This window comes from Merops nubicus, unplaced genomic scaffold (assembly GCF_000691845.1).
Source record: "Merops nubicus isolate BGI_N331 unplaced genomic scaffold, ASM69184v1 scaffold32330, whole genome shotgun sequence".
NCBI lineage: Eukaryota > Metazoa > Chordata > Aves > Coraciiformes > Meropidae > Merops > Merops nubicus.
Genome location: NW_008581447.1, coordinates 115,757 through 140,510, shown reverse-complemented (window position 1 = coordinate 140,510; position 24,754 = coordinate 115,757). Strand labels below are relative to the sequence as shown.

At 41.2% G+C, this 24,754-nt stretch overlaps 1 protein-coding gene across 1 annotated transcript in view; it reads right to left on the bottom strand.

Moving 5' to 3' along the window:
• Nucleotides 1-24,754, bottom strand: part of CELF2 (CUGBP, Elav-like family member 2) — a gene marked incomplete at its 3' end in the record, with an annotated part of 117,101 nt that overhangs the window by 49,155 nt on the left and 43,192 nt on the right. Inside the window, exons 3-4 of the mRNA XM_008950028.1 lie at nt 14,109-14,157; nt 5,905-6,039 (exon numbers count right to left, since the gene is read on the bottom strand). Coding sequence (XP_008948276.1) covers nt 5,905-6,039; nt 14,109-14,157 — 184 coding nt within the window. The remainder of the gene's footprint in view (nt 1-5,904; nt 6,040-14,108; nt 14,158-24,754) is intronic.

Genomic DNA, 24,754 nt, shown 5'->3' with positions numbered 1-24,754 from the left:
TTCAGCTACAAATTAAGACGGCAAATTGTTTATTATACAACTATTTGGTTAGCAGGTATTGCCTAAGACACACGACAGGTCTGAGACCAAGTGCAGCAACTCAGCCCAAAGGAAAGCAGTTTGAAAAAGTCATAATGAAGCTCTTTATTTTATGCACACTAGGCACATGAAGGTAGTAAGAGGCATGTTCTGTAAACATGCCTCATCTCTTTGGCTTCACCTCTCTTGAATATTGACCAGATGACAGATTCTAGATTTTAAATTTCCTGAAGCTCTTGGTTCCCTTGAAGTATATCTAATCAGACAGTCAATTAACCACCCTGCCAAGTACAGACTTCAGGAACTGGAATTTACAGAAACCCAGAATCAAACGGATACCAAAGACCACATTCTCTAACAGCCCTCCAATGACCCTCTTGCTGGTATAAAAACTCTTGCAAATGATTTCATTTCAGGTTTCCACCTGGGGAGGGATTACTGCAAAGTTGCAGTAATGGAAATCTGAGCTGTAGTTACTGGCCAAAGGTCAGCAGAGATACTGGTCACTTGGAAGCGTGTTTCAGCAGGGGAAAAAAGAAAACTAAATGTGCCATAATGACTGGGAATAATTTAAACGTTGCCACGTTACACAAAAGAAGTAAGGAAGGGAGGTGCTTCTGAAGAGCAATTAAAAATACAGCACTTCTGCTGGCCTCATTTCCCATCACTTACAGACACATAAGTCAGAAGGTGGCCCCTAATTCAGACTGTTGGTCCCGTGGCTGGCACTTCATGTTAGGTTAGCTGAGAAAGGAGCAGTAAGTATCCATAATGAAAAACAAACACATAAAACCTCCTCACGTACCCTTCACTGCAATTAATTATGATGCAAATAATAATTTTCTTTTACTAATTCATTCACGTGCCCCTGTACTCAGCACTGGTGAGGCCATAGCTTGAGTAACGGGTTCCATTTTGGGTGCCACAGGACATTGAGGTGGTGGAGCAGGTCCAGAGAAGGGCAACAAAGATGGTGAAGCATCTGGGGAATGTAGCTTATGAGGAGCAGCTTAGGGGCCTGGGGTTGTTCAGTCTGGAGAAGAGGAGGCTGAGGGGAGACCTTATTGCTCTTTACAGCTCCCTGAAAGGAGGTTGTACTGAGGTGGGGGTTGGTCTCTTCTCCCAAGTAACTAGTGACAAGAGGAAATGGGCTCGAGTTGCAGCAGGGGAGGTTTAGATTGGGCATTAGGAAGAACTTCTTTCCTGCCAGAGCAGTGAGGCATTGGAACAGGCTGCCCAGGGAGGTGGTGGAGTTCACCTGGAGGTGTTCAAAAAAATGTGAATATATGGCACTTCAGAACATGGTTTAAAGGTCATGGTAGTGTTGGGTGATGGGTGGACGATGATCTTAGAGGTCTTTTCCAACCTTAATGAGTCTATGATTTTAAGAAACCCCCTCAATTTGGAAGTTATAAGTGGCTTTTAATGAAATGAAACTGTCTGACTGTGGTATAACTCTCCACGCCTTTTCTAACCTGCTCTTAAAGCCAAGAAAGAAAGAAAAAACAAACCTGGTAATCAATGTCTGCAGAAATGCTCATTTGCCCCATGTGCCTGGTGATGTTTTATTTAAAGTATCACACAATTAGGAGCCTAGAAGATGTAGAAATAAGCATTTTGAGCTTTTCCACAATTTTTATGGTATATCCAATTGCTTTTATGTGTTATTAGCAGCAGGTTTTTTCAGTGGACGCTATTAACCAGTTGACTTCTTTCTGGTATCTGTTATATAAATCTGCACTTAGCAACACAGCAGAATAATTTGCTGTGTGGTATTGTTGTGATAAGGATAGGAGGATTTTTTTTATCATCATTATGGATGGTAATAATTCCTAGAGTGATACAGTGATATTGATCCACTGATCTAAAAAAAAAGCATTTCACAAAGGTAGAGGAGCACTGCCATCCTTATTTTAAGGAATGAGATAACAGAGAGGTGATGAGAGACCAACCCACCTATGGTCAATACAGCACATCAGTGGCACAGTTACAAAACAAATTTGGGTATGGCTGGCCATTTCTGCACACTCCAGCTATCACTATGGCTGTCTGTGTTGGCATCTGTGGTCATGTAGACATTACACAGTGCTAGGAGTCAGGAGGTCTGAAAGTTTCCTTAAGCCGTTTACAATAAGTGATTTAAAATCTTAATCATCTGAGGCAGTTCACTTCTGCTTTTTCATGATAATGAAGCTTAGCACATGATATCACAATCATGAATTTTTGTAAAGCATACTTAGCTCTTCAGAAAAAGTGCTGGATTAAACAACCCTGCAGGCTGAATCCTTCTCTTTGAATAATGAATATAGTACAGGCAGTGGCAAGCTTCTTTAGATAGTCCCACGAACCCTGCTAAAGCAGAGGCCAGCCTCCGTGTCTGCTGAGTCCCTGCTTTCTTTATCTCTACAGCCAACAGGGTATTTTTATTTTTAATACTTTTCGCAGCTGGGAATTACTCTCTGCCAGCCAACTAATTTCACAGGGACTATCCCAGAGCCTTTGGAAGGCAATGCCTCTTGGTTGCTGCCTATGTCTTGTAGCTGGCCAGAATATAACAAGTTACAGATATAAACCACAATTATTTCTTACATGCAGGAGTGAACAATAGTGGGGAAAAGAATGAGTCAAGGAAAAAAAATTCAGTTTCTTTAAAATATTCTGCTCCACCACTGGAGCTTTGTATCATTATTCTAGTCTTGTTTTACAGATGAGTTTCAAACAACTGACAATAGGAATTTGAAGTGGAAATGCTGATGGTCCATTATCAGTAGTGACAGCAATGGGTGCAACTTTATTAAAGTTCTGTCAACTCTTGGCTAGAAACTACAATAGAAACAACCAGTTCAATCTCCTTCTCTCTCTTTATCTTAGCACTTATATCACACTCATCACAAAGTGTTACATCTTCCCTTGATGCCACAGGACAGGATTTCTCCTTGCTGCTGGAGCCATGCGATATACTAAAACCCTACATCATGCCTATGAGTTGACAGCAGACTGTTACCCTACTAGTAGTAAGGTTGCTGTTGTGGTGTAGACATGGATTAACAGTCAGCTGTAACCTTTTTTACTCTTTATTAAGGAAAAAAAAAAAAGGAGCACACACCAGAAATGTTCTACTGAGCAGCATAATCTGGAGCTATTCCTTGTAACTATCTGCTGGTAATAACAATTATTTGCCTGAACCCTTTACCAAAGCTCAGAAGCTGGCATAAATACCAATGAATATACTATTCAAAATCTTTTTGTCCAAGATACCATGATAGGCACTTGTTAGGCAATTGAAACGAGATGCCAAACAGTGTTTATTGGACCATATTCTGATCTCACTGTTGTGAGCACGGCGAGTTCCCCAAGGCTCTGGCATGGTGAGGACAGTGTTTTCCTGTGACAGTGACTGTTTTTCATTCACCCCTCTGTGTCTAGGAGGGAAGTACATCTGAACGGGTGCTGGGAAAACAAATAATGAGTGTGGCAAAGAGAACTAACATCTTGAAAATGGTAACATGAATTAAAACTCATTAAGTATTGGAATTCGTCACAAAATATTTAATTGTGTAAATTCTCCCTCTTGCTTTAGTGAAGAAGCTTTTCACTCTGTGCTTTTTCAGCCAAGGTCTCTCCACTGGAAAACTCCCTTAGCACTTTTCATCTCGACTGCAATACCAACCATTTTCCCAACACTTTGCCTTCTCTCATGGAGTGGTGGTTTTGTGAACCCGATAAACATCTGCCTGAAAACCTGGCTGGCACAGCTGAACTCATTTTCAAGTGTCAACATGGGTGTGTAGAAAGCAATTCAAGTTTAACAAGGCATGATGCATGAGGGCATGATAGAATATCAGTTGTGATTGTGGCCGAAATAAACCTGAGTGGCAGAGAGGATACAGCTCTGCTATGACTACTGGTGTGTGACCTAACTGGACTAAGATCTTTAGCCTCCAGCAGCAGAGAGCAGCACGTTATGGCTCTGCTGCCCTGCCTGATGCACTGGTGACGTGGCTTACAAATCTCAGCTTCTGATTATCATGAGATTACAATTTACAGCAGAACAAAACTATCGCAACCTCACTCAGCCTGTTGGATTTCATGATTAGCTTTCCTCTGCTCATACTATGCACAATGTCTGTTGAATAAAACCATATAAGCAGTGGGATTGCTATGGATCTCAAGAAAGAGCTATTTCTTTGTTGAGTGGTGCTGAGGAGTCAAATCTTTTAAAGGCTCAAAATATCTGGTGCCCAGGTCTTGCCCTATGCTATTTACAAAATGAAATCAGTGAAATCAGAAATATTTGGTTTGCTTCAATGTTGGGTCGAGAAAGAAAATGACAGCACTCGATTCCATCAGTTTGCAGTCATTACTGACATGCAGGAATCAACCTCAGAGCTTTCCCCTAGTCTTCTCCAAGGCAAAAGCCATGATCCTGAGGGTCTCCTTGCCTGAAGGGACTGCTGCATCCCCGACCCAAAAGTTCTAGCATCACAGACTAAGCATGTGTAAGTGTAAGTATGTAATGTCTTGGGGCTCCCTATTTACTGTCAGAATATCTTTGCACCAAATACTTATTATGCAGAAATAGTATAGCAAGTGCTTTCAAGCAGAGCCATGAAATGTTGGAATACCTGCAATTTTCCCTGCTGAAATTTCTGGGTATTTAAAAGAAGCTGGGCTGTACATAAATAAAGAAGAAAAACCAAACAAACAAAAAAAACCCACAAATTGTTGCAGGAAACACAGTGGATCCTACAGCCTACTGGAAACAAGTAGATCCAACAGTAAAGAAAAATATCTATATCTATACCTAAATCTATACACAAAATGGGTACTATTATTTTTTCTGTGCCTTTTGAAAATGTAATAAAATGCATAAACTGTGCTTTCTCTGTTTCTTTTTTCCTATAGAAATGGAATTCATGTTTTCACAGCTCCATGCTAAAATCACTTCACTCCCCATGCTGTTAAATGGGCACGGCTGGTACCACAGCACCCTTCCACACCCACAGACAGGACCATCCCTATTTTCTTTTCCACTGAGCACCACCTGCCACTGACTTTTTGAGAGGTTCACCTCCTGAGAATAATTTCAGGTCCATATACCATGGAGTTAATATCCAGCTTGGGTCAACAATATATGTTTATTTTTCTTTTCAACATGTTTTCAGAGGGCCTTTCCCCAAAAGGCACTTCTGCACTCAAAAAGGACCACTGGCTATCGGAGTCTGTGCTGCACTTCATTTCCAAAGTTCAGGTCAGCCACCTGATCCTCGGTGGTGCTGCTTAACACCTCTGCTCTGCATTTTGGGTTGTGATAGAGGCACAAGATTGAAAAGCTCTTTTTAGAGACTTTTATCCAGGCAAAGCTCTCAGGTTCAAGTTAACCTCTTTGTTTCTCACTTTCAGCAGACCTATGTTTTGCATATGCCTATAGGAAAACACAGGAAGGGGGGAGATACTGCTACAACATGGGCCAGTTCCCATGACCCTGCATGCATTCAAGGAGTCATTTACAGCCTTTTTTTTTTTTTGGCCTTATGCTACAAAGCAGAAATGGGGTCAGGGAAGGATCTTTGATTTTGTGAGAGCAGAAAAGCGAGGGTGTTTTCTCAGGGTGCAAAGGAACCTTTCCAGCTGACAAACAGGGCGATAACACAAGTTAATATGTTGGCACTGAGACCTTTCTGACACTGGAAATGAAAGGTGATAATTTCAGTCACTGTGAAAAGTTCATGTGGACACCTTCATCACGTGGGACGTGGTACAGCATAACCTCTAGCTGCAGCCAGCGGCTGCGCCTGCCTTGGCTGTGACATCCAGCTCCCAATTAGCACTTAAGGAAGGAGACTTTGCAGAGCACACACTCACCTCTGCTCAGCCCGTCCGGTCCCCGAAGGATTCGGCATTCTTCTATCTGCCCGAACGGAGAAAACATCACCCTGATATCATTCTCATTACACTTCTTCGAAACCATTCCTATGAACAATTTTCTGTCTTCCACAGCTAGAAGATAAAAATAATGAATGAGCAAAGGCCATTTCATCTTTTTCCTGTGATCAATGCTTCATTACCACATCAAACCAAGCTCCAGTCATGTGAGTCTGGCTCTGTAACTGAAGACAAGTCCTAAGGCAAACACTTTATACTTACAACCTCCCTTCCCCCCTTCCTCCCCTACCCCAAATCTCTCTTTTTTTTTTTTATTTTTTTTCTCTCTCCTTTTTCTAGTGGTGCTTGCTGTTTATATAACATATTAATTGGCCGCCTTAGTCATTCTACATATGCCTCCCCATCACGGCTTCTAAGAAAAAAGCATCCTCTGTTAGAGAGACTTTTAAAGATATCTTTGCATAGATTTTAATTCAGATAAATTCCCTCACCTCCCTCATGTGTGAAAGAAATCATGACGGGGTGAGGGTGAAGAAGGGATTGTGTGTGTAATGATACGAGCTAATGAAAAATATTCCTGAGAAATGTTTTGAAAGAGCGGCTCCTATTTGAGCTTTCCATTTCAGCCAACTTAATGCATGGCACTCGAAAGGCAGATGTGTAACAACTGCTCTGGAAAAAGAATATATTAAGTTTTCCTGCTTTTTTTTTTCAGACTGCCACAGCCCTCTCCCCTTCAGGAGGGCACAAGACATATTCCAGGGTAGCACTTTAACAGGGGGGCTGCTTAATGGTTTCCCAGAGCCAAACCTTTTGACTCGTAATAATGCTGAATTTGTAAAAAAAAGAAAAAAAAAATTAGAAAGATGTTTTACCTGAATTATTGGTAGAATATTTCCTGCCTGCACTGTCACCAAAATCAGCAAAAGCCAGACTATGCAGCAGGGTGCACGCAGTCCTGATAATCAAACCCAAATTTACAGGTCTAAAGCTGTGGACTTATGTTAAAAATGAAATAGGTCATCAAAACCTAATTCATTCAGGAAAGACTTAAAAATGTTAACTCACCCTTGCATCTATATTAAGCCAAAAAATCTAAGTGCTTATTATACAGTATATACACTAGTGCTTTCTTTTCTTTTGAAATGGCATGTAAATCCAATTCACTGTTAATGAGCAGACTGTCAGAGTTTGAGAGGAAGCAAAGATAGAACGAAAGCTTTACTCCAGAGAGTCTGCACCGCACTTACTTATTTCCATTATTGTGCAAATTATTTTTATAACGAACTATTTTCATTTCTGGACTTACAAAAAAACCCCAACAAACCAACCCAAAAAGCATCTTCCCTTGTTCCTCAACTCTCTCTCCTGTATTAGTACCAGGTTGTCAAATGGAATAAATTGCAGTCGAGGAAGAACAAACTGTGACAATTTTCATAGGATTTTATTTGAATTATACTTCAACATTTTAAGTGCATTTAATAATTCCAACAATAAAAAGGAGAGGTTCATGTTTATTGATCATGAGAGGTGTTTGAAGAAATTTTTTTTTCCTTAGAATCACTGACTTTAAAAAAGTATTTGTAGCATTTTTACAAGCAAGCACTAAGCCCGTGCATTTTTCAGAGTCCAAAACAAAGACCAGCTCCTATATTCCGGATTCTCACTCTACAAGCTTGCAAGAAAATCAGAGTGAATTTAAAAAACAGTGGAAGACCATCTAAGATCATCAAGTCCAACTATCAACCCAGCACTACCATGACCACTAAAGCATGTCCTCACTGAACTGCCTAGCTCACAGCCACAAGGAGAGTCTAGGTAGCCACTTCTGCTGGTAAAAGGATGACTGTAACTTGGATACTCATAATTTTTATATTGCTTTGTGTAACCTTTTTGAGGAGGGTCCCTGGCCAGCCTGTCCCCTCGACAACAGCTACGCACTAAGGCCAGGGTGCAGGAAAGGGTATGAGGCAAGGGACCCGGCTGGGCTGTTGTGTGGACTTTTCCGTACAACTACCTGAGCTCAGGCTGGGGGAAGCCTTGCTGCCAAGCGCAGGTCCAAGCTCTACCTTTTGCTTTGTGCTGTGAACCTCCTAATCTTTGCTGGTGTGCCAGCTAGTAACACCCACTTTAAATTTGGGTTGATTTTAGGCTTGAAATACTATGAGAAGGTCTACCCTATAGGTGACTAGATCCAAACCCTCTCTTAAAAATAGCTGTGGGCCTGCCACACCATCCCAGAAGAGGTTCCTTGGGTCCTGCTTAGGTGCAAGGACAAAGACTCAAACCAAAGAGGTTCACATCGAGATTCGAAGGAAGGGAGATGTAAACAGGAAGGCTTTGCTTCAATTTTCTGAGAAGTAGCAGACGACAAACTCCCCACTGGCCTCCTTCAGTTTTGCTGTAAACCTATAAATATGCCATTTAACTAACATGATTTGCAGGTTTTCAGCTTCAGGGTGATTTTATAGTAAATTAAACATCCAGCTCCCGTGTACTGTACATCTTAAAAATGCAGATTTCACGAAGAATGCTCAGAGTACAGAAAACATATTGATATGGTGACGTGCTCTGCATTCAGTGCTATTAGTCAGCGCTGATCAGTGTTGAAGCTTAAGAAAATTGCTATTCTTTTCCTGGCTAGGGGCCCAGCATAAAAAACATTTTAAGGGACAATTGTCAGCATCAAGATGACACATTTTCACTCCGTCTGATAAAACATCTGATACTATTAGGCTGAATGAGTTTTTAAGGATATATTCTCACGCAGAGAAAGGAATGGTTTTTCACCTCCATAAGATTGGCTGTCTGGATTTGTTTCTGCATTTTTGGTCAGCCACTTCTCTCCTTTCTTTCCAAAATGAATTCTGAATGAATGCAGGCACGATTTGAGAAGCAAATAGGCAAGGGAATGCAAGAAGTATGGGTCAAACATATTTAGAGGTTAGCAAACTTCCCTTTTGATCAGCCAAGCCTGTTGATTTGCCTGTGGAGGTTGGGCTTCCTCCATAGACTGTAAAATGAGGAACCCAACATTAAACACACACAACCCAACAAAGCACCAAGCCTGGGAAAGGTGCAAACTGCTGCTGATTGGAGAAAGGATGGCAGTCTAAAGCAGTCTTGCCTAATTTTAGTCATTTACAGTTTAGGTGTCCAGTTTTATTTTCCGCTAAAATGTTATCAATTGGCTGTCATCAATGTCAAGAGATCAGCTCCTCCAAAGACAAATCTCACGTCTCCCAGCAAGATGGGATGGCTTGTTTCATGGCAGTCTCTCCAACACTACTGGATATTTATATACATACACTATGTATATCCTTCCAGTCAAATCTTAAAACTTGTTTACCATGATAAAACATAGATGTCCTGAGCTCCAGCTGCAGGGATGGGAGGAATAAATGAGCTCTGAGGGGCTGGACAAAGCTTGGGAACTGCAAATGCTTTGGGGGGCTAAGGGGAAGGGTAACAGGGCACAGGGGTCAGCACCTCGTGCACACATCTCATAAGCATTTCACTGCTGCTTGATAATTCTCTCTCCCGCAACAGGGGAAGGTTTCAATGAGTCAAACTCCAGAAAGTTAATGAAAACTGCGGGTGGCTCATTACCTGTCATTGATGGAGCAGAATCAGTGAGAAGATCACAGAACAAGGCCTGAAGTTCTAGTTACATGAACAAAGGCATGAAACTGCACAGCATCTTGATGAACTAATGATGGGGTTCACCTCTAATCCATCCAAACATACTACAAAACCAGGTTAGGTATGCTGACAGCACAGTTACTGTGACACACCCAGTGCTAAGCCTGCTGGATATGGGGTGGAAATCTTTTGCCTTAAAGCTGGAAAGCATGTGTGATGAGGTGCAGGTATCTGTTTTAAAATAAGATGAGTTGTTCTCCCAACTCCATCAAGACAAGCTCTGCAAGCACCAGCATGGGAGCCTAGGAACCGTGTCTGAATCCAGGGCCCTAGGTTAGCCATCAAAGGTTATCTGAGATGAAGTCTACCTCTGCTGGGGGGGCTTTTTTCAAACCGAGCCTCCTGCCTTCTGACAGCACTACATCCAACTTGCAGAATAACATCCTGAAGGGTCTAATTTTTTAGCTTTACTCAATTTGCTTCAGTAATGAGTATTTCTTGCAGGCTGTATTAGATCGCTTGTGCTAACCCAGGAGAATAGAGGAGTAGAGATTATTTTCTGTATGCTACAAAAGAACTAAACCCTGTAATAATCGTGGGAAAGCTCCCTGAAGATTCAACAAACTTTCCTCTTCTGTCTTCTAAATCTCAACAATTCTGTCCTGAAAAATCTAAATTACATCCCTTTATTAAACATTTTTGAGGAGTACGGTCAGTTAAAGAGTGCACTTTTTGTCCAGAAGTTGCCTTCTCTTTTGAGAAAATCAAGAAATAGTTAATTATGTATAAATGGGATTTTTTTTGGTTGGTTTGTGGTTTTGTTTTCTTTTTTTTTTCATCCAGAAGGGAAGGGGGAAGACAGAATTTTATCCCTATTTGTAAGCCTGTGAAAAACCCTTGCACACAATCTGTCAAAGTCACACCTGGATGCAGAGCTGCCTGCATTAATTATCAACTTTTCTGTGTGTTAGTGCTAACATATGGCATTTAATTACTCCCTCCAAATAGGCAAAATTGTGCCACTTTGAATTTCAAAATTATTTTTTCAAGTTTTCACTAATAAAATAAAAATAAATTGTAAGATCACACAGTCTCTCTCCTTTTTTTTTTTTAAATGGGGAATTTTATCATTTTCACTTAAGAGGAGATACTTTGATCCATTTAAGAGCATACTGCCCACAAGATATGTGTCCAAAAGCATTGACTGTATTCAAATCCTGATCCAAGTCACATTTAACTATTTGCTATATTGTAGCATGTTAATGGCTACACACAACTTAGAATCAAGAATATGTTTATGGCACAGGAGTGCAGGAACCTCCTTTGCCTGAAAACAGGAAAACATCCTTAAATGGATTAACACTGTGAGTAATTAACAATGAAGGTGAAACCTAGTAATGGTGGAACCTTCAAAGCCTTGAAACCATCCTTTTCTGGCAGGTAATCCTTATTTGAACACAGGTTAAAATAACCACCTAGCAATATAAAGGTGGTCAGACGAGGCCTCATGGTTATCAGACCAGGACACACTACAACATTCATCATCTGAAAATCTTTCAGGGATGTTACATTTCTCAACAATAAAAGTCTTTTAAGAATCCTCCAGGGAAGACAAATTAATTTGATCTACAGGCAAGTCCTTCCTCATCACCTGTAGCTGCTGAAGATGGTAAAAGAAATTAAGCTTTGGTTCATCTGAACAAGCAGAGAGATGACTGAGACACATGAGCTATTGTACATTGGGAAGGAATGGAGATGTCTATCAACCACCCACTTCCTACCCAGAAGAAAACAGATCTTCAGGTTGCTGATGAAGTCCTAATCCCGCAGAAGTGCTCAGGTACTTAGTCAAACACCTGCGGGAGGTGCCCATCTCCCAGTCTGCATGAGGAGAGTTTGGCCTTTAGTGCTAAGGGGCAGGTTTCTGAAGTGACACCTGCATCTAAAGACAGGAACAGTGCTGTAGAAGGAGAAGCATCTCATCCTAGTACTCCTGGGCCTAGAAGGCCATTCAAACTTTTTGGCAAAGGACTCAAAACAGGGAGGGGACATCTTATGACACAGCAGATACTGTTTTTGTTTTTTTTTTAAAACCTCTGTAGGATGAATGAGAGGAACTTTCCTTCCTCCCTGTAGAGCTTGAACAGGTCTCTCAAGCCCTCACACACACGTGCAAGCTCAGAACTGTAATAAGTGTTCAGCTTCTCCTACCTATCTTTCCACAAGCCACCTGGAAATTCTGATCAACAGAATTTCTTTAACCTCTTTGACACCTGATGAACACCACTTTACCTAGAAAATGTAGTGGGATCCTCTCCCTAGTCAAAAATCAAAGGTTTCCAAGCATTCCTAAAAAAGCTCAAACATCATGGATCATGCAAACCAAGATACCTTGGCACGCCTTTGAATTTACCAATCTGGTTGAAGAGGTACAGTTTACAGCTTGCTGTTGGCACAGATAATATACCTCCTCTGATGAACAGCCTGAAGCATATGGGAAACACATGCCAAAGAGGCCTCCACACCCCCATGCTGCTGTTCTTTCTCTTTTTGGCTGTCCAAGCTGCTTGAAAATTCTCACCTCCTCCACGGATCCCACGCCCACGCCCCATCTTTCTGAGGAGTTGTAACATTGCTACCATCATCATGGTATTACTTTGCCTTCTGCTTCCCCAGTCATCAAAAAGGAAGAGTCCACCACCCCCAGAACTTGCCTACCAGAAGTACATGGTACCCTCCATGAGTCCAAACTGGAAAAGGTACTTAAATTGCAACCTCTGATCTGCCCGTATGTTTTCTCAAAAACACAAAGAAAGGGAAGTGGAAGAAAAAAAAAAGAAAAAGAAAAAGAAAAAGGCAATCTCTTGTGATTTTCATGCTAGGGATAGCTGCAAGTAAATGATTATTCCCACAGTGCAGACAGGGCTATCATGAAGATAACTCCAGCCTCAGAGCAGCAATGAGGAGCTAACCTACCCTGCTGTCCAAGCTGATGCACAACTCCCCACAGCCCTTTGCCAATATGCTCAATCTCCTTTAGGAAGAAAAACCTCAGGCAGTGAACAAGTAACTCACTGGGAGTCAGTTTTGACCCATTGCCTCTGATTTTTCTAATTTGACAAGGAACTTGAGGTGAAATTTGTTTTTTAAAGGAGAACTCCTAGCAGCTATAAGTAGTTCAGAGGAGCTAGTGCAGGGTTTCTCTGCCTAAGGGAAAACATGCCCACTGCAAGCACAATAAACACTAGTGAGTGGAGTTTGGATTCCAGCAGCAAAGTTCTCCTTGACCACAATGTGGCCTGAAAAGTTCAGTCCTTCTGTCCATGAAGGCACCTTGGCCTCCCTCCTATGCATTCAAAGACAGCAAGAAATCACTGCTGAAAATCAATCCAGGAGAGAGAACATCACTGCCTTACAAATGGGTGATGGCTCAAATTTCCTGTGCTTGTGGCCAGTTTTGTTTGGAAAGTTGTCCAAATAGGAAACTTAGCATAATGTGAAGTTTTAATTTCCTCCCAAACTTCATAATCCTTGGAGAAGCCTGAAAATGGGATGCACTACAATTAGCAAAAAAGAAACCTTAAAAAAGCCTTGCGGAGAGATTTAGAGCCCAATCATAATTTACATTTGCAGGTATGTAGATCTCTAAGTGCACGGCTTCTGCCCTGATTACTAATTAATGAGGTGCAAAGATGCCTGTTGAAGGAACCAGCTCTGATTATGTGGGCCTTATGGGAAAATGAAGCTCTTGCAATCTAAGAAGGCAGATGATATCTTTAACATATATTTTAGAAAATTACAGGAACAAATCAAGGGGCAAAATATACACATGTATATATTTTTAAAGAATCACACACAGCCAGGTTGCGTTACCATCCGATTATCTTATTTCCTTGAATATACAAACCTGGCATGTTTAATAGATTTAGCATGCTGTCTGTTTTGTATGCCATATACATCCACTTAGGCAGTACCCTAGTACTCTGAATGGATATTACTGTCTTTATGGCATTCATTTTACAACTGTTGAGAGGAATACAGAGAGCTGCAAGGTGGCTTTCCCACTTCAGAACCAAGCATATGACTAAAACCTAAATTTGGCTCAGATCCAGAACAGAATCATTCCATAAAAAGGAAGCTTAGGCAAATGTTTAAGGCCCATCAGCTGCTTTGAGGGTTTGTTAACACAGGAATGTTTTTTGTTTCTTCTCTTTTATTTTCACCATTGCAATTTCATCTCCCTCCTATCAATATCAGGTGCTCCTCCATCACCTCTCTGCTAGGAGATCACAAGGGAAAGAAAGACATATGTAGCAAGGCAGGCTGTGACATACAGCAGGTACAGGGAAGACTGTTTTCTTTATATCAGCAAATAAATGGGAGTTCAGAGCGAGTCAACATCTGCCCCACCACATCAGATGTAGGGAATCTACCTCGTATCATTTACACCACACAAGGAGTAAAGCAAAAGCTCTCACAATGTTGTGTTTGTTTTAGTTTAGAGAGAGTCACAATTAAGTAAAAATAAATTAAACACATACCGTTTGACTTTTCACTATCTGCAGGTTTCATCTGAATAGGATGATGCATCTAAAAACAAAAATGAAGAAGAGTGAGGCAGGTTGGATAGTCATAAAAATTTAAGAATCATGTTTTTAATGAAGGGCTAAAAAGATAAATGATTAATATTAAACATGTTGAAATTATATAAATTCAAAAGAACACTATATTATAGGCTTTTAAGAAAAAATAAAATGGTAAAGGAGCATTTTATAACCAGGAAGATTAAAAAAAAATAGATCATTGGGCCCACAGGACTAATATAAAACTTTAATTTGCTGTATCTAGTTTCAGAAGACCTCTAAAGTTACAGCCCTCATTAGTTTATGGTATGCTTGGTTTCTGTTTTATCAACTTCTTATTCTTGAGCTCAACCACTGCCAAAACCGAGATGGAATTTTCAAGTAATTTAAGAGCTAGCCAGCATTTCAAACATACTCAGAGGAGTTGCATTTGACAAATGAACTTTGCTTGTAATTAAAAAAACATGTGCTGATTCTTTCAGGACTGAAGAGGAAGAGACTTGTGCTTCCTCTAATACCTCCTTATAACTGTTTAGTATATCAACTCTTTATTTTTAATTTTTTTTTTTTTTTTTATTTATGTATATTATACATTCAGTCCTAAAGCTTCCATCTCGACGTGGCACAATTTTGGCTTCCATAAAAACTCCTAGGACTTTTTCCTTTTCAACCTTCCTCCATTCCTGTCCTTCTTACTGCAAAAGAGCCCAGTCCCTGGGGGCAGCACGCTGTGATGAACCTCGCACGGCGCCCCACCTTGGCACACTCAGTATATGGTGTGTCCTCAGCTTCCTTTACTAAACAATGTCCCCCTCACACTGAATTCTTCAAAACTGCAATGAAATTTTCATTAACAGTTTTTTTTCTGTGGTTTCAGGAATAGCCATAACACAAGAGCTGAGCTACCTCTGAGCAGAGTGTGGGGCCTGTCCGCTGGACAGCCATGTGTCCACTGCAAGGGATCCAGGGAAATTTCATACAGCTTCTTAAAAGCCTTCAGAAGCGACCTCACACTGAGTTTCAATGTGGGAGATGTTTAAGCTTGCAAAACCCCTCACTTTTACTTTCTTTCACAGTGCTCTGCAGAATTGCTGGGATTTGAATGCACAAACCTACCAGCAGCAGCAGGGCCACTGCCTTTTCTCTTCTCAGCAATTTCTCACCATTTCACGTGAGCAGGTGAAAAATCCATGCTCTTTCTGCTTTTGTGTCATTTTTCAGTGCAGCAGAGCCGAGTAGTGCCTGAAAATGTCAGAGGCGATTCCATATTTTTTATAAAAGACTATTATGGCAAACTTTGGGAAACAAAAACAGCTGAGCAGGAGAGAACATCCATGCACTTGTATCAAATGTGCTTTCAAAGCAGCAGAGAGAAACAAATCTGCGTTGCTTTTGGTGGAGTCATTTAACCTACAGGGACGGAGTTGCTAGATTCTTTAGAAAATACAAAATACTGCTGTGAATGTTTCCCTAAGATCTGTTCAAAGTCCAGAATGCTCCCTGCTCCTGGAAATCAATGCATTCCTTGTACTGCTTGCAAAGCTCCCCACTGCGCCCTAAGGAAAAGGCAAAGCCACAAGGTAGATGTAGTCACTAGGATGCATAAATTTGCTTCAATTTTAACAATTCTGTTCTCTCTGAATCATTTGTTTCCCAAATGGACTTTAAGAGCCCCGCACTTGTCTGCCATCACTCTTATTCGATCTAATTTATAGAAAAAAGGCAAGTTCTATTGTACTCTATCTTCTTTAACTAGTGCTTAACACTTATCCTGGCATCAACAATACATTGGGCACTGCAGGAGGCTTTGAATTCATGGGAATGTGCTGCAGCATGTCCACTTAGCAAGCAAAAACTGAAAGAAGAAAAAAGGTGCAGCTTGCTCCACAAGCCCATGTCAGCCAGAGATTCTCTGAGGACCAATGGAGTTCTGGTAAAATAGAGGAAAGAAAGTTGAATGTGGTAAATTTGGGAACATACAGGTTATAGAAGAAGACCCATCCCAAATCCAGAGCTTTTGTAGATAGAGAATTTATTGTTCTCTAGCTGCCTTTATATGCCCCTGCATGGAGAGATTTTGACTAAAGGCAATTCTAACAATATTAAAAACCTTTCACTTTTTGAACTGCCTGACCTAGAGAAACCAACTTTAGACCAAATTCTTTAGACCAAGTTCTTTTTGCAGCCCTGTGGTCACAACGTAAAGATCAGTGCTACCTGGAAAACACGGTTACCACATCAGGAATCCTCCTCTTCTGTTACATATAATTACTCAAAGTTCATTAAGTCACTAATCCATTAAGTTTGCAAAGCAAGAAGCATCATTTAAAAAGAGGCTTCAGCTGGCTTTTGACTTGATTTCAAAGGTTCCTGCTGGAAGCCTATGGTCCAACTTTGCACAAGCAAGCAGAAGTTGGGAGTGTTGCTGTTGTGCTTAACAAAATCTTATCAGTGCAAACTAATAGAAGGCTCAGACCAGGCCCCTAGAGTTTAAACCACAGCATATCCATGGTGTAATGGATGTGATACACAAACACAGCTTCAGCGAAGGGGAAGGCGGAAAAATACCTTACTGACAGTTTCCCAACATGAGAGGGCTCGTGTTGAAGCTTGTTTAACCCTGACCATCACCAACCGATACGTTAACAACCTTTAACACTAGATTCAATAAAACATGCCATTTATAACCTGAAATGGGTTTTACAGAGTCACTGGTTCGCATCTCATTATTAAACTCATTGCTGACCTCTAGAGACAACTGCCGTGACAATACATATTATAAGCTCCCTACCCATAAAATATTTAAAAGTAGGTGTAAAAAAGAACAGAATGAATCTCAAAGAAGTGTGCAGCGAATAAGAAAATTAAAGGGGCAGAGACAAAGGCTAAATAGGTACTATCCTTTCACTCTACGATGAGCAAAAGAGAAAATAATCTATGCAGTTTATATCTTGCTTGTATAACTGCAGGCTATAAAATAATAAAATAGCTGCGCTTTCCGAGGCTCTCCAAAAGATTACAGATGATATAAACCTGTTTCAAATTAGATGCCACCCACTAGAATCATGTCATCTACCGAAATGAAGGATTTCATGTCTTATCAGCAAGCTGTTATTGTAGCTATACATCACAAAGCCATACACTTATGGTTCTCAAGGTAAGTGATTTCTCAGTATGTCATGTTGTCACACAGAAAAACATGAAGCACTTTCTTCTGTGCTTGAAGAAAGCGTTGCTTATGAAAATATGGTATTTATGAATGTACAATTGCAATTAATAAATAGGCAAGAGTAAGAAAAATAACTGCAGTAAATTATTTATAGATATTAACATCATCCTGTGCTCAGACCATATAGTAGAAGACAGCAACACAGCTCTCAGGCAAGTTGTTTCTGTGTGTGAGCAGCTTCCTCTGGCAAGCACCGTGCATGGGGATCTCAAAACCAGACTGGAGACAACCTTTCCTTGGCAATATTTTAGCGAGCTCGACCGCACGCTGTTGTGCCGCCAGTAATGGCACGACTGACCTGTCGAATACGTGCTCGCGGTGCACAGGTCTCAAAACACACCATGCCCCTGATTGTACAACTGAGAGCAGGCAAACGCCTGTAGCCCCAGGTTGTGTGGTGCCTTGGGGCAGTGCTGGCAGTGAAGCGGGGCTCCACAGAGCTCTCATGGAGGCCACACAAAGCCCGAGGCCAGGCACATCCCAAGCAGGGGTGCTGATGTGGTCCACAGGAACCAAAAAGGGGAAGAAACAGTTGTCAAACATGCAAACCTGAAAATCTGCCTGAAATCAATAAGAATCTGGCCGCTGGCTCTGTCGAGGGCGGCAGCAGGACCGAGCCATGGCCCAGAATCACAACTGAGAAGTTATATCTTCCCCCACACCCCCTCTTTTTCCTGAGTGCATCCCACCATATGTAAATATAACTTCATTAGAGAAAAAAACACAGCAGAGCAACCCAAAAAACTCTCAAAGGTACACACCCTTGCCAGCTTTAGAGCCTCAAAGTCATCTTTTTGACAATACTAATGCTACCTATTTACATTCTTGTCAAAGCCATGTGACATCTGCATAGGAGAAAACAAGCCGGCTAAGAGTCTATTTCTGGCAAAAATATTGCAAGGAAATTAGATTAACCTGGGTGGAATTCTATCTGGGAATTTGGAGTCTGTCGTGGTGATTAAGTCATCATTTCTGTCAGATTACTCTAATCGACTGTCAAATATGATTCTACAACCCCATCTGTAACTTGGCATCCTCCTTATTCAGTCGATGTTACCTTCTGTATACAAAACAAACACCAAACAAGGAGGTGTGTGCAGCCTAGCATTTAGCAGAGTCATTAGCTGTGATTACTATTGTGTGCTTGCACATTACGCAAGGCCATCAGCTTACAGCTTGTTTTATTTAGTCAGAGGATGCTTCACATCAGGTGTGATCTTAAACCTGGAGGGCTACAGGGGTGAGTGGAGAAGAACTGTCTCGAGGCATGGCTGAGCATGGGACTGGCACGCTCTGAGTCACCACTGCGTCATCAGAAATTGCTTCAACCTCAGTTCAGAGTGGTCAGCAGATTTGGTGGAAAGGCTTTTGGGCTCCTGCTTGCCATCCATTTTCTGAAGAGAAATGGGTGCTCAGGTGTTCTAGGTAGGCTAAAGACTTCCTGCGAGCAGTAATTCCTGCAAGCAAAGGAAGGTTTGTAGGCTGAGGGAGTCAACGCTCTAAATTATCTTCATTGGTTGGTTTACAAAGAGGTGTTTTGTTATCTGTGTGAGTATTTTTGCCTTATGGAGGACTCTGGCGATTAAAAAGCAGGAAATGCCTTTCAGTGAAGATGAAAGAGCTGATGAGCTCAATTTGCTGCAGTTGAGTTGACTCTGTGAAATTTGGGTGCCCTCAGCACCTCTGAAACTCTGGCCATGTAATTAGACTAGGAAAAACCATTATTTTATGGTCCATTGCAAAAACACCTTCATACATGATGACCACATCTATTATCAGCTTTTATTCTCCATTCCTGCCACTGGTCACTGCACGTGCACTTCCATCATTGCCTTGAGCAAAGAAAACCACTTGTTAAGAAAGGACTCTGAATGCATGTAAACTAACCCGTGCTTTCACCTAGCTCAGTATTCCAACCATACTGAGTACCTCCTTGAAGTCCCCTAAAGTTAAGCACAGTGTGACTTGACACCGCAGGAGTTTAGGGTATGTGCGTGGAGGATGTTATCCACAACTCTTCACTCCTTACCATTCTACAAACTTTTAAAGCCATCAGCAGATTTCTAGGGATCTTAGCTCTTTTCAGACCTGTGCCCTTCCTCTCTTCCATGTCACCTGCTGTGCTTATAAGGTTCTAGCCATGCCCCAGATCAGTTTGTCCCTTACCTGTCACCCCTGGAAAGCACATCAGGGAAACGCAGCACAGAACTGAGCTAAACCTTCCTCAAAGCAAAGGGTAAATTTGAAGAACTTGGGTTACTTGGGTAACATCCAAATCAAACAAACTACAACAGGATTAAATGTTGACAGCTTGCATGTATCTTGTCATTTCTAGCACTTTGGGACTTGCTTCTTGCTAGCATTAATCATTGTTGAAGCCAAAGGGGACTTCATTCACATTTTGTACATCTCAGAGTTGTAAAATGGTAAGAGAGAATGGGGGAGAGAGAAGAAGAGATGTCAGACCTTAGTAAGACCATAATATTTTTCTTAGGGGAAGGATTATAAATCCATAGACTTTTTGGAACCAATAGGAAAAACAGAGAGGAAGAAAATATTAAGGAGTAGGAGAGACAAGCTAAGGGCATGGGAGAAGAAAAGTATCTAAAGAAGCAGCAGCATGAAAAATGATGAGAAAAAATTACATTCTTTATCTAACTCTGCTCTGTGAATGAATGTAAGTTTTTCTCCAAGCTCATGATCCAATTAGCGAGTGCAGTTTAATTAGACCAGTAGTTCAAGGAAAAGAAGAATCCAAATCTTTACCTGCCAGGTTCCTGAACACCAGGGGGTCTGGACGTCAGGAAGGAACGTATTGACCATAAGCATGAGAGACTTAAATGATTTTTCAGTGTCTTCAGAGATTGTTGTTTTTCTGGATTATTATGTGCACACACCTCTACACCTCCCTCAGCCCCCCATTTCTGCTTTTAGCTCCCAATTTTTTCAGTAGGATCCTTTTGGAGGAGCTCTTGAACACATTTTTTACATCGCTTCAAAGCCAGTTGGTGTTGCTTTTTTAAACCCTTGTGGCTCAGAAGTAATACAAGTTTCCCAGAAGTGAAAGAGGTGTATTTTCGTATTGAAGAGAATTGTTGAGAACAACTTCTCTAGGGTCAAACTAACTTGAATTACACAGTCAATATCTGGCTACAGCTTCAGGGAACTTCTCGGGGAACCAGGGACAGTCTCTGAGGCCAAACAAATACTAGTGAATAAAAGAGGCAAGGGACCACTCTCTGGCTTTTAAGAGAAGTGGTGTAGCACAGCTTCCATTTACACAGCTATACTTCTCCTTCTTCTCAAAACAGGATGTCCTTGTCCACACTGCCTAGTGTGAACAGTGTCTAGCCCATGTTATTCCCCAAAATACGCCCACACACCAGACATGAAAGTGCTAACCAGAGTCAAGACATATGCTGTGGTCCTGCTTGCTTTTACCAGCACAGGCAGAGCTCTGGATTCCCAGTCCTGGTTTAAGTCATTTATTTTGGTTTATTCACAGGTAAAAGGAGGACAAATGGGCATTCATCACATAGGCTTTCACAAATAAATGCAAAACAGCCGCTGTAATTGTCTGAGCGATGGCACAGCCAGAAGATTGTTTGCTGTCATCCTTTCATAAATCCCAGTTTAAGGGATTTAAACTGTGTTAGGTATTGATATAACTTTAATAGTAGAAAAATGTGGTCTGTTACTTGGCCCCCTAGATTACTGTCAGACATATATATATATATATGCATATTTTGGAGAGAGAATGAGAGGGAGAGAGGGAGGGAGAGAAGCTGGAGAAAATGAGCATTGCTGGTGGGTGCCAAATATAGTTCATGCAGTAATGCATAACATCATTATTTTCTATTTAGAGCACAGAAACAAGCATATAGCTTGTTAAAAAAAAAAAAAAAAAAGAAAACGTTGTTTCTTTACTGGAGAGCACTAAAACTGCTGCAATTCAAAGACTTTTGGAAGAATTCCAACTCAGTCATTTGCAATCCACTACACTCCATGTTTTAAATTCAAGTTAAATTGAACATTAGCTTGAGAGACTAAAAACAATGCTTTACTTTAAAATAATAATAATATTCTAGTGATCCCTTCCATAGTCACCCCTGGCTCCTGCTGTTCCTCTCATATAGTTACTAATCAGTCTATAACACTCAGTCTCCTATAAAAGTTGTACCCTCATAGAGAAATGAAAAAGTTGGCAGTCTTAGAAGTGACAACTTCACTTCCTAATGTACAAATAACTGCTATTGCTCTGTTAGCAGTTCTACTCCATTTATTTAATTCCTTCATTTCTTACCACCCACACAAATGGCAACAACTCCAGGACACACACGAGCCAAACGGAGTGGATATAAGGAAGGGGAGGTACAACCAAAATTTCTCTCTTCTTAATCACATGGAAGGCAAAGTGATTAACTATCTTTTCTTCAAACAAATGAGCCTTTACAGAACCTATTCAATCCTAAAAATAGACATTAAGTGGGATTCTGTATCTTTTTGGGAATAATGCCTTGGGGATATTTTGTAGCATCCAAGCTTAAAAAGCAAACCCATTAGACATCTGAGCCAAACGTGGGATATTATTTTAACAGCAAGAGTTATCCATCTCATCTGCAGCAGCAATAACTTCTGTTGACATTTTGCCAATTAAAGTTTGCATGACAGTGTGGGTTTTGGTGGTTTTGGTGTTTTTTTGTTTTTTTTTTTTTTTCCTTTGCATTAAAACAATAAGGCACAGAAAGATAACAAAAGTCTCTCTGTGACATTAATTGACTGAGTTTTAACACTCATTCAAGGTAACTGTGAGGAGAAAGAATTCCTGCCCGTGTTTCTGAGGGGAAACGCGAGCACAGGGACGTGCCCAGGGTCACTCAGGGGAGCCCAGCCCACCCCACAGTGACCATCCAAGGGAGGCATCCAGAGCTGTCCACACCACAGCAGAGCTCAGCTCCTCACGTTCTAATTAATTTCTCCTCCTAACACCACTGCAAGGTGCTTACTGCTGCTATCTCTTTCCAGCAGAAAGGAAGATGATGAGGAAAAAAGGCACAGAGGCTGTATGTCATTCATTGGGAATTATTCTGCAACCAAAGCCAAGTCTCAAGCCAAAATCTCACAGTTTTATCACCAGGCATAGGTAAGGCAGTAATAAGATGTTGTACTCCACACAAGCTTTTTTTTTTTTTGCAATCCTACATTCTTAGATACCCTCCTGAAGAGGTAATGCAAGATCCTGAAGCTGTGATCCGGGATAGCTGGAGAAATCAAATGCCAGCCAAGCTGTTGTGGATTTGGGATCCTAGCTAATAACTCTGCTTTGCACTGCGTAGGGTGGATTTGCCCAGTGTGACCTAAGATGCCAGGACTCAATTCCCAGCATGACACAAGCCTTACAGTCAATGTCCCACTGGACATGACTCAAGTGTTCTGAGGCTGTACCTTCTTCCACCTCCCTCGCTGAGTGCTGGTTTCCAGAAGTCAACAGGAGGCTGAGATTTAAAAAAGAGTAGTTTTCCTTCAAATGTAAGAGCACCACCCCTCTCCACCCCTGGCACTAGTATTTGGAAGACAGAGCCAGAGCAAAGCCAAGACACACTACCTATTACCTCACCTCCTATGAAAGATGAGATTCCCACCTCCCAAGGGAACGAAACAGAGGTCCCTTAACCACCCCAGAAAGGGAAGGCAGCAAAGCAGAGGCTTGTGCTTACTTGAGTGGTGTGCGGAGGCATATTGCACATTTATTCTCCTAGCAAAAGTCAAATCCCCTGCTTAGGAAGTACTTACTCCTGATGGTACCCACTGGGAAGTTTGCCTTTCTCATTTAGGTCTTCAGGATCTTTGAGGACTCATGACAATTTTGCCACCTTAAAAAAACCCCAACCTCTCCAAACAGAAATTTTCAAGTACTGCAGGCTGTGGGCACCATTGCAGGATGCTGATGTTTGAGCCTGGTCCACACAAAACTCCTCCCTTTCCACATAAAAGCCTCTCATTCCACAGGAACATGTGCGATGACTTTTAGAGATTTATCATGAAAACAAAACAATCCTCCACCCTCTTCTCCTCCTCCCCCCAAAAACACAATCCCAAACAAAACAAATATAAAGTCTCTTTCAGACTATCAATGACCGTGAAAAAATTTGGTTTCAATGAAAGGTTTTTAAAAACATGCAATGGCTTTTGTAATGCAAAACACAAACTCGACTGCGACTGAGGGCACAGCTACCAGGATATTAAATACTTGTTTTGCAGAAGTTTTATTTTAAGATTTATGTTGTTCTGTGCTTGCATGTACTGTCTCCTCCATGAACTATGCTCTGGGAAAACACCATGTGATTATGCTCAGCAATATCCTCTACCTTTGCCAAGCTGAAATTCAGGAAATAACCCTTTAAAGGGAATGATCAGCAACAGCAATATTTCAGAAAGGAAAGAAAGCATAATCAGGGGTGCTCTACTTCTTTCACAACATTATCTCATCTACACTTATCTTCTCCATCTCTAGCTTTCACTCTGTAAGACAGAAACCAGCCTCAACCACTCCTTCAGCTACACATCACAGATTTTTCTGTTCATTTACTAAGCAGATCTTCTGCATGACTCTTTCTGCAGCATGGAGGGTCACCTTGATCCAACAACGCACTTGGTCTCCTCTTCTGATAGAAAGTAGAGTCTATTATTTGGTACAAAACTCAAATTCTAGGCTATGGGATTTTTATTTTTTTTTTTTATGTAAAGCTTTTTAAAAGTTCTTTTTGGAAAGCTTTCATATTTGCATCACAATGTACCAGCAAGAACATCTTATAGCTAAAAAGTGTGATTGAGGTAAGTCTAAAATAAGCCCCCAAAGCACCCAAATTATAACTTGTATTGAAATTCTCCCCTTTAAATTAAAGCAAAGGGTACCATTTATAGAGAAGAGTTGGCACCAATGGTGTGGGGCTGCTGCTGTTTTCACTTAGCAAAGGTGCAGAGCAACGAGTCCAGAGTATGTCTCGATTCAGAATTGTCACCTCTCCAGCAGCCAGTCAGGCAGTCAAATTCCTCCCTGTTACCAAACACAGACTAATCCAGATTTCTTCAAAGGTCAGACATGAGCCCCAAAATACTTGTCAACATGAATGCCTCTTTAAATATTGCAGGGAATAGCCAAAGCGTTCAGGTAGAAAAGGGGTTTTGAATGAAGATGTCAAAAATCCTACTCTCCTGCCTGAGATCAGGAGATCTGGGTAAGTAGCACAGTTTTATTGTTTAACCAGCAGAGCCATAATATTTTACGCCAAATGAGGATACGGCTCATAAATTCTATGTAAGCCTCTCCATGAGCTGAAGTTACAGGAATTTTCCACAACTATCCAGTATCAAC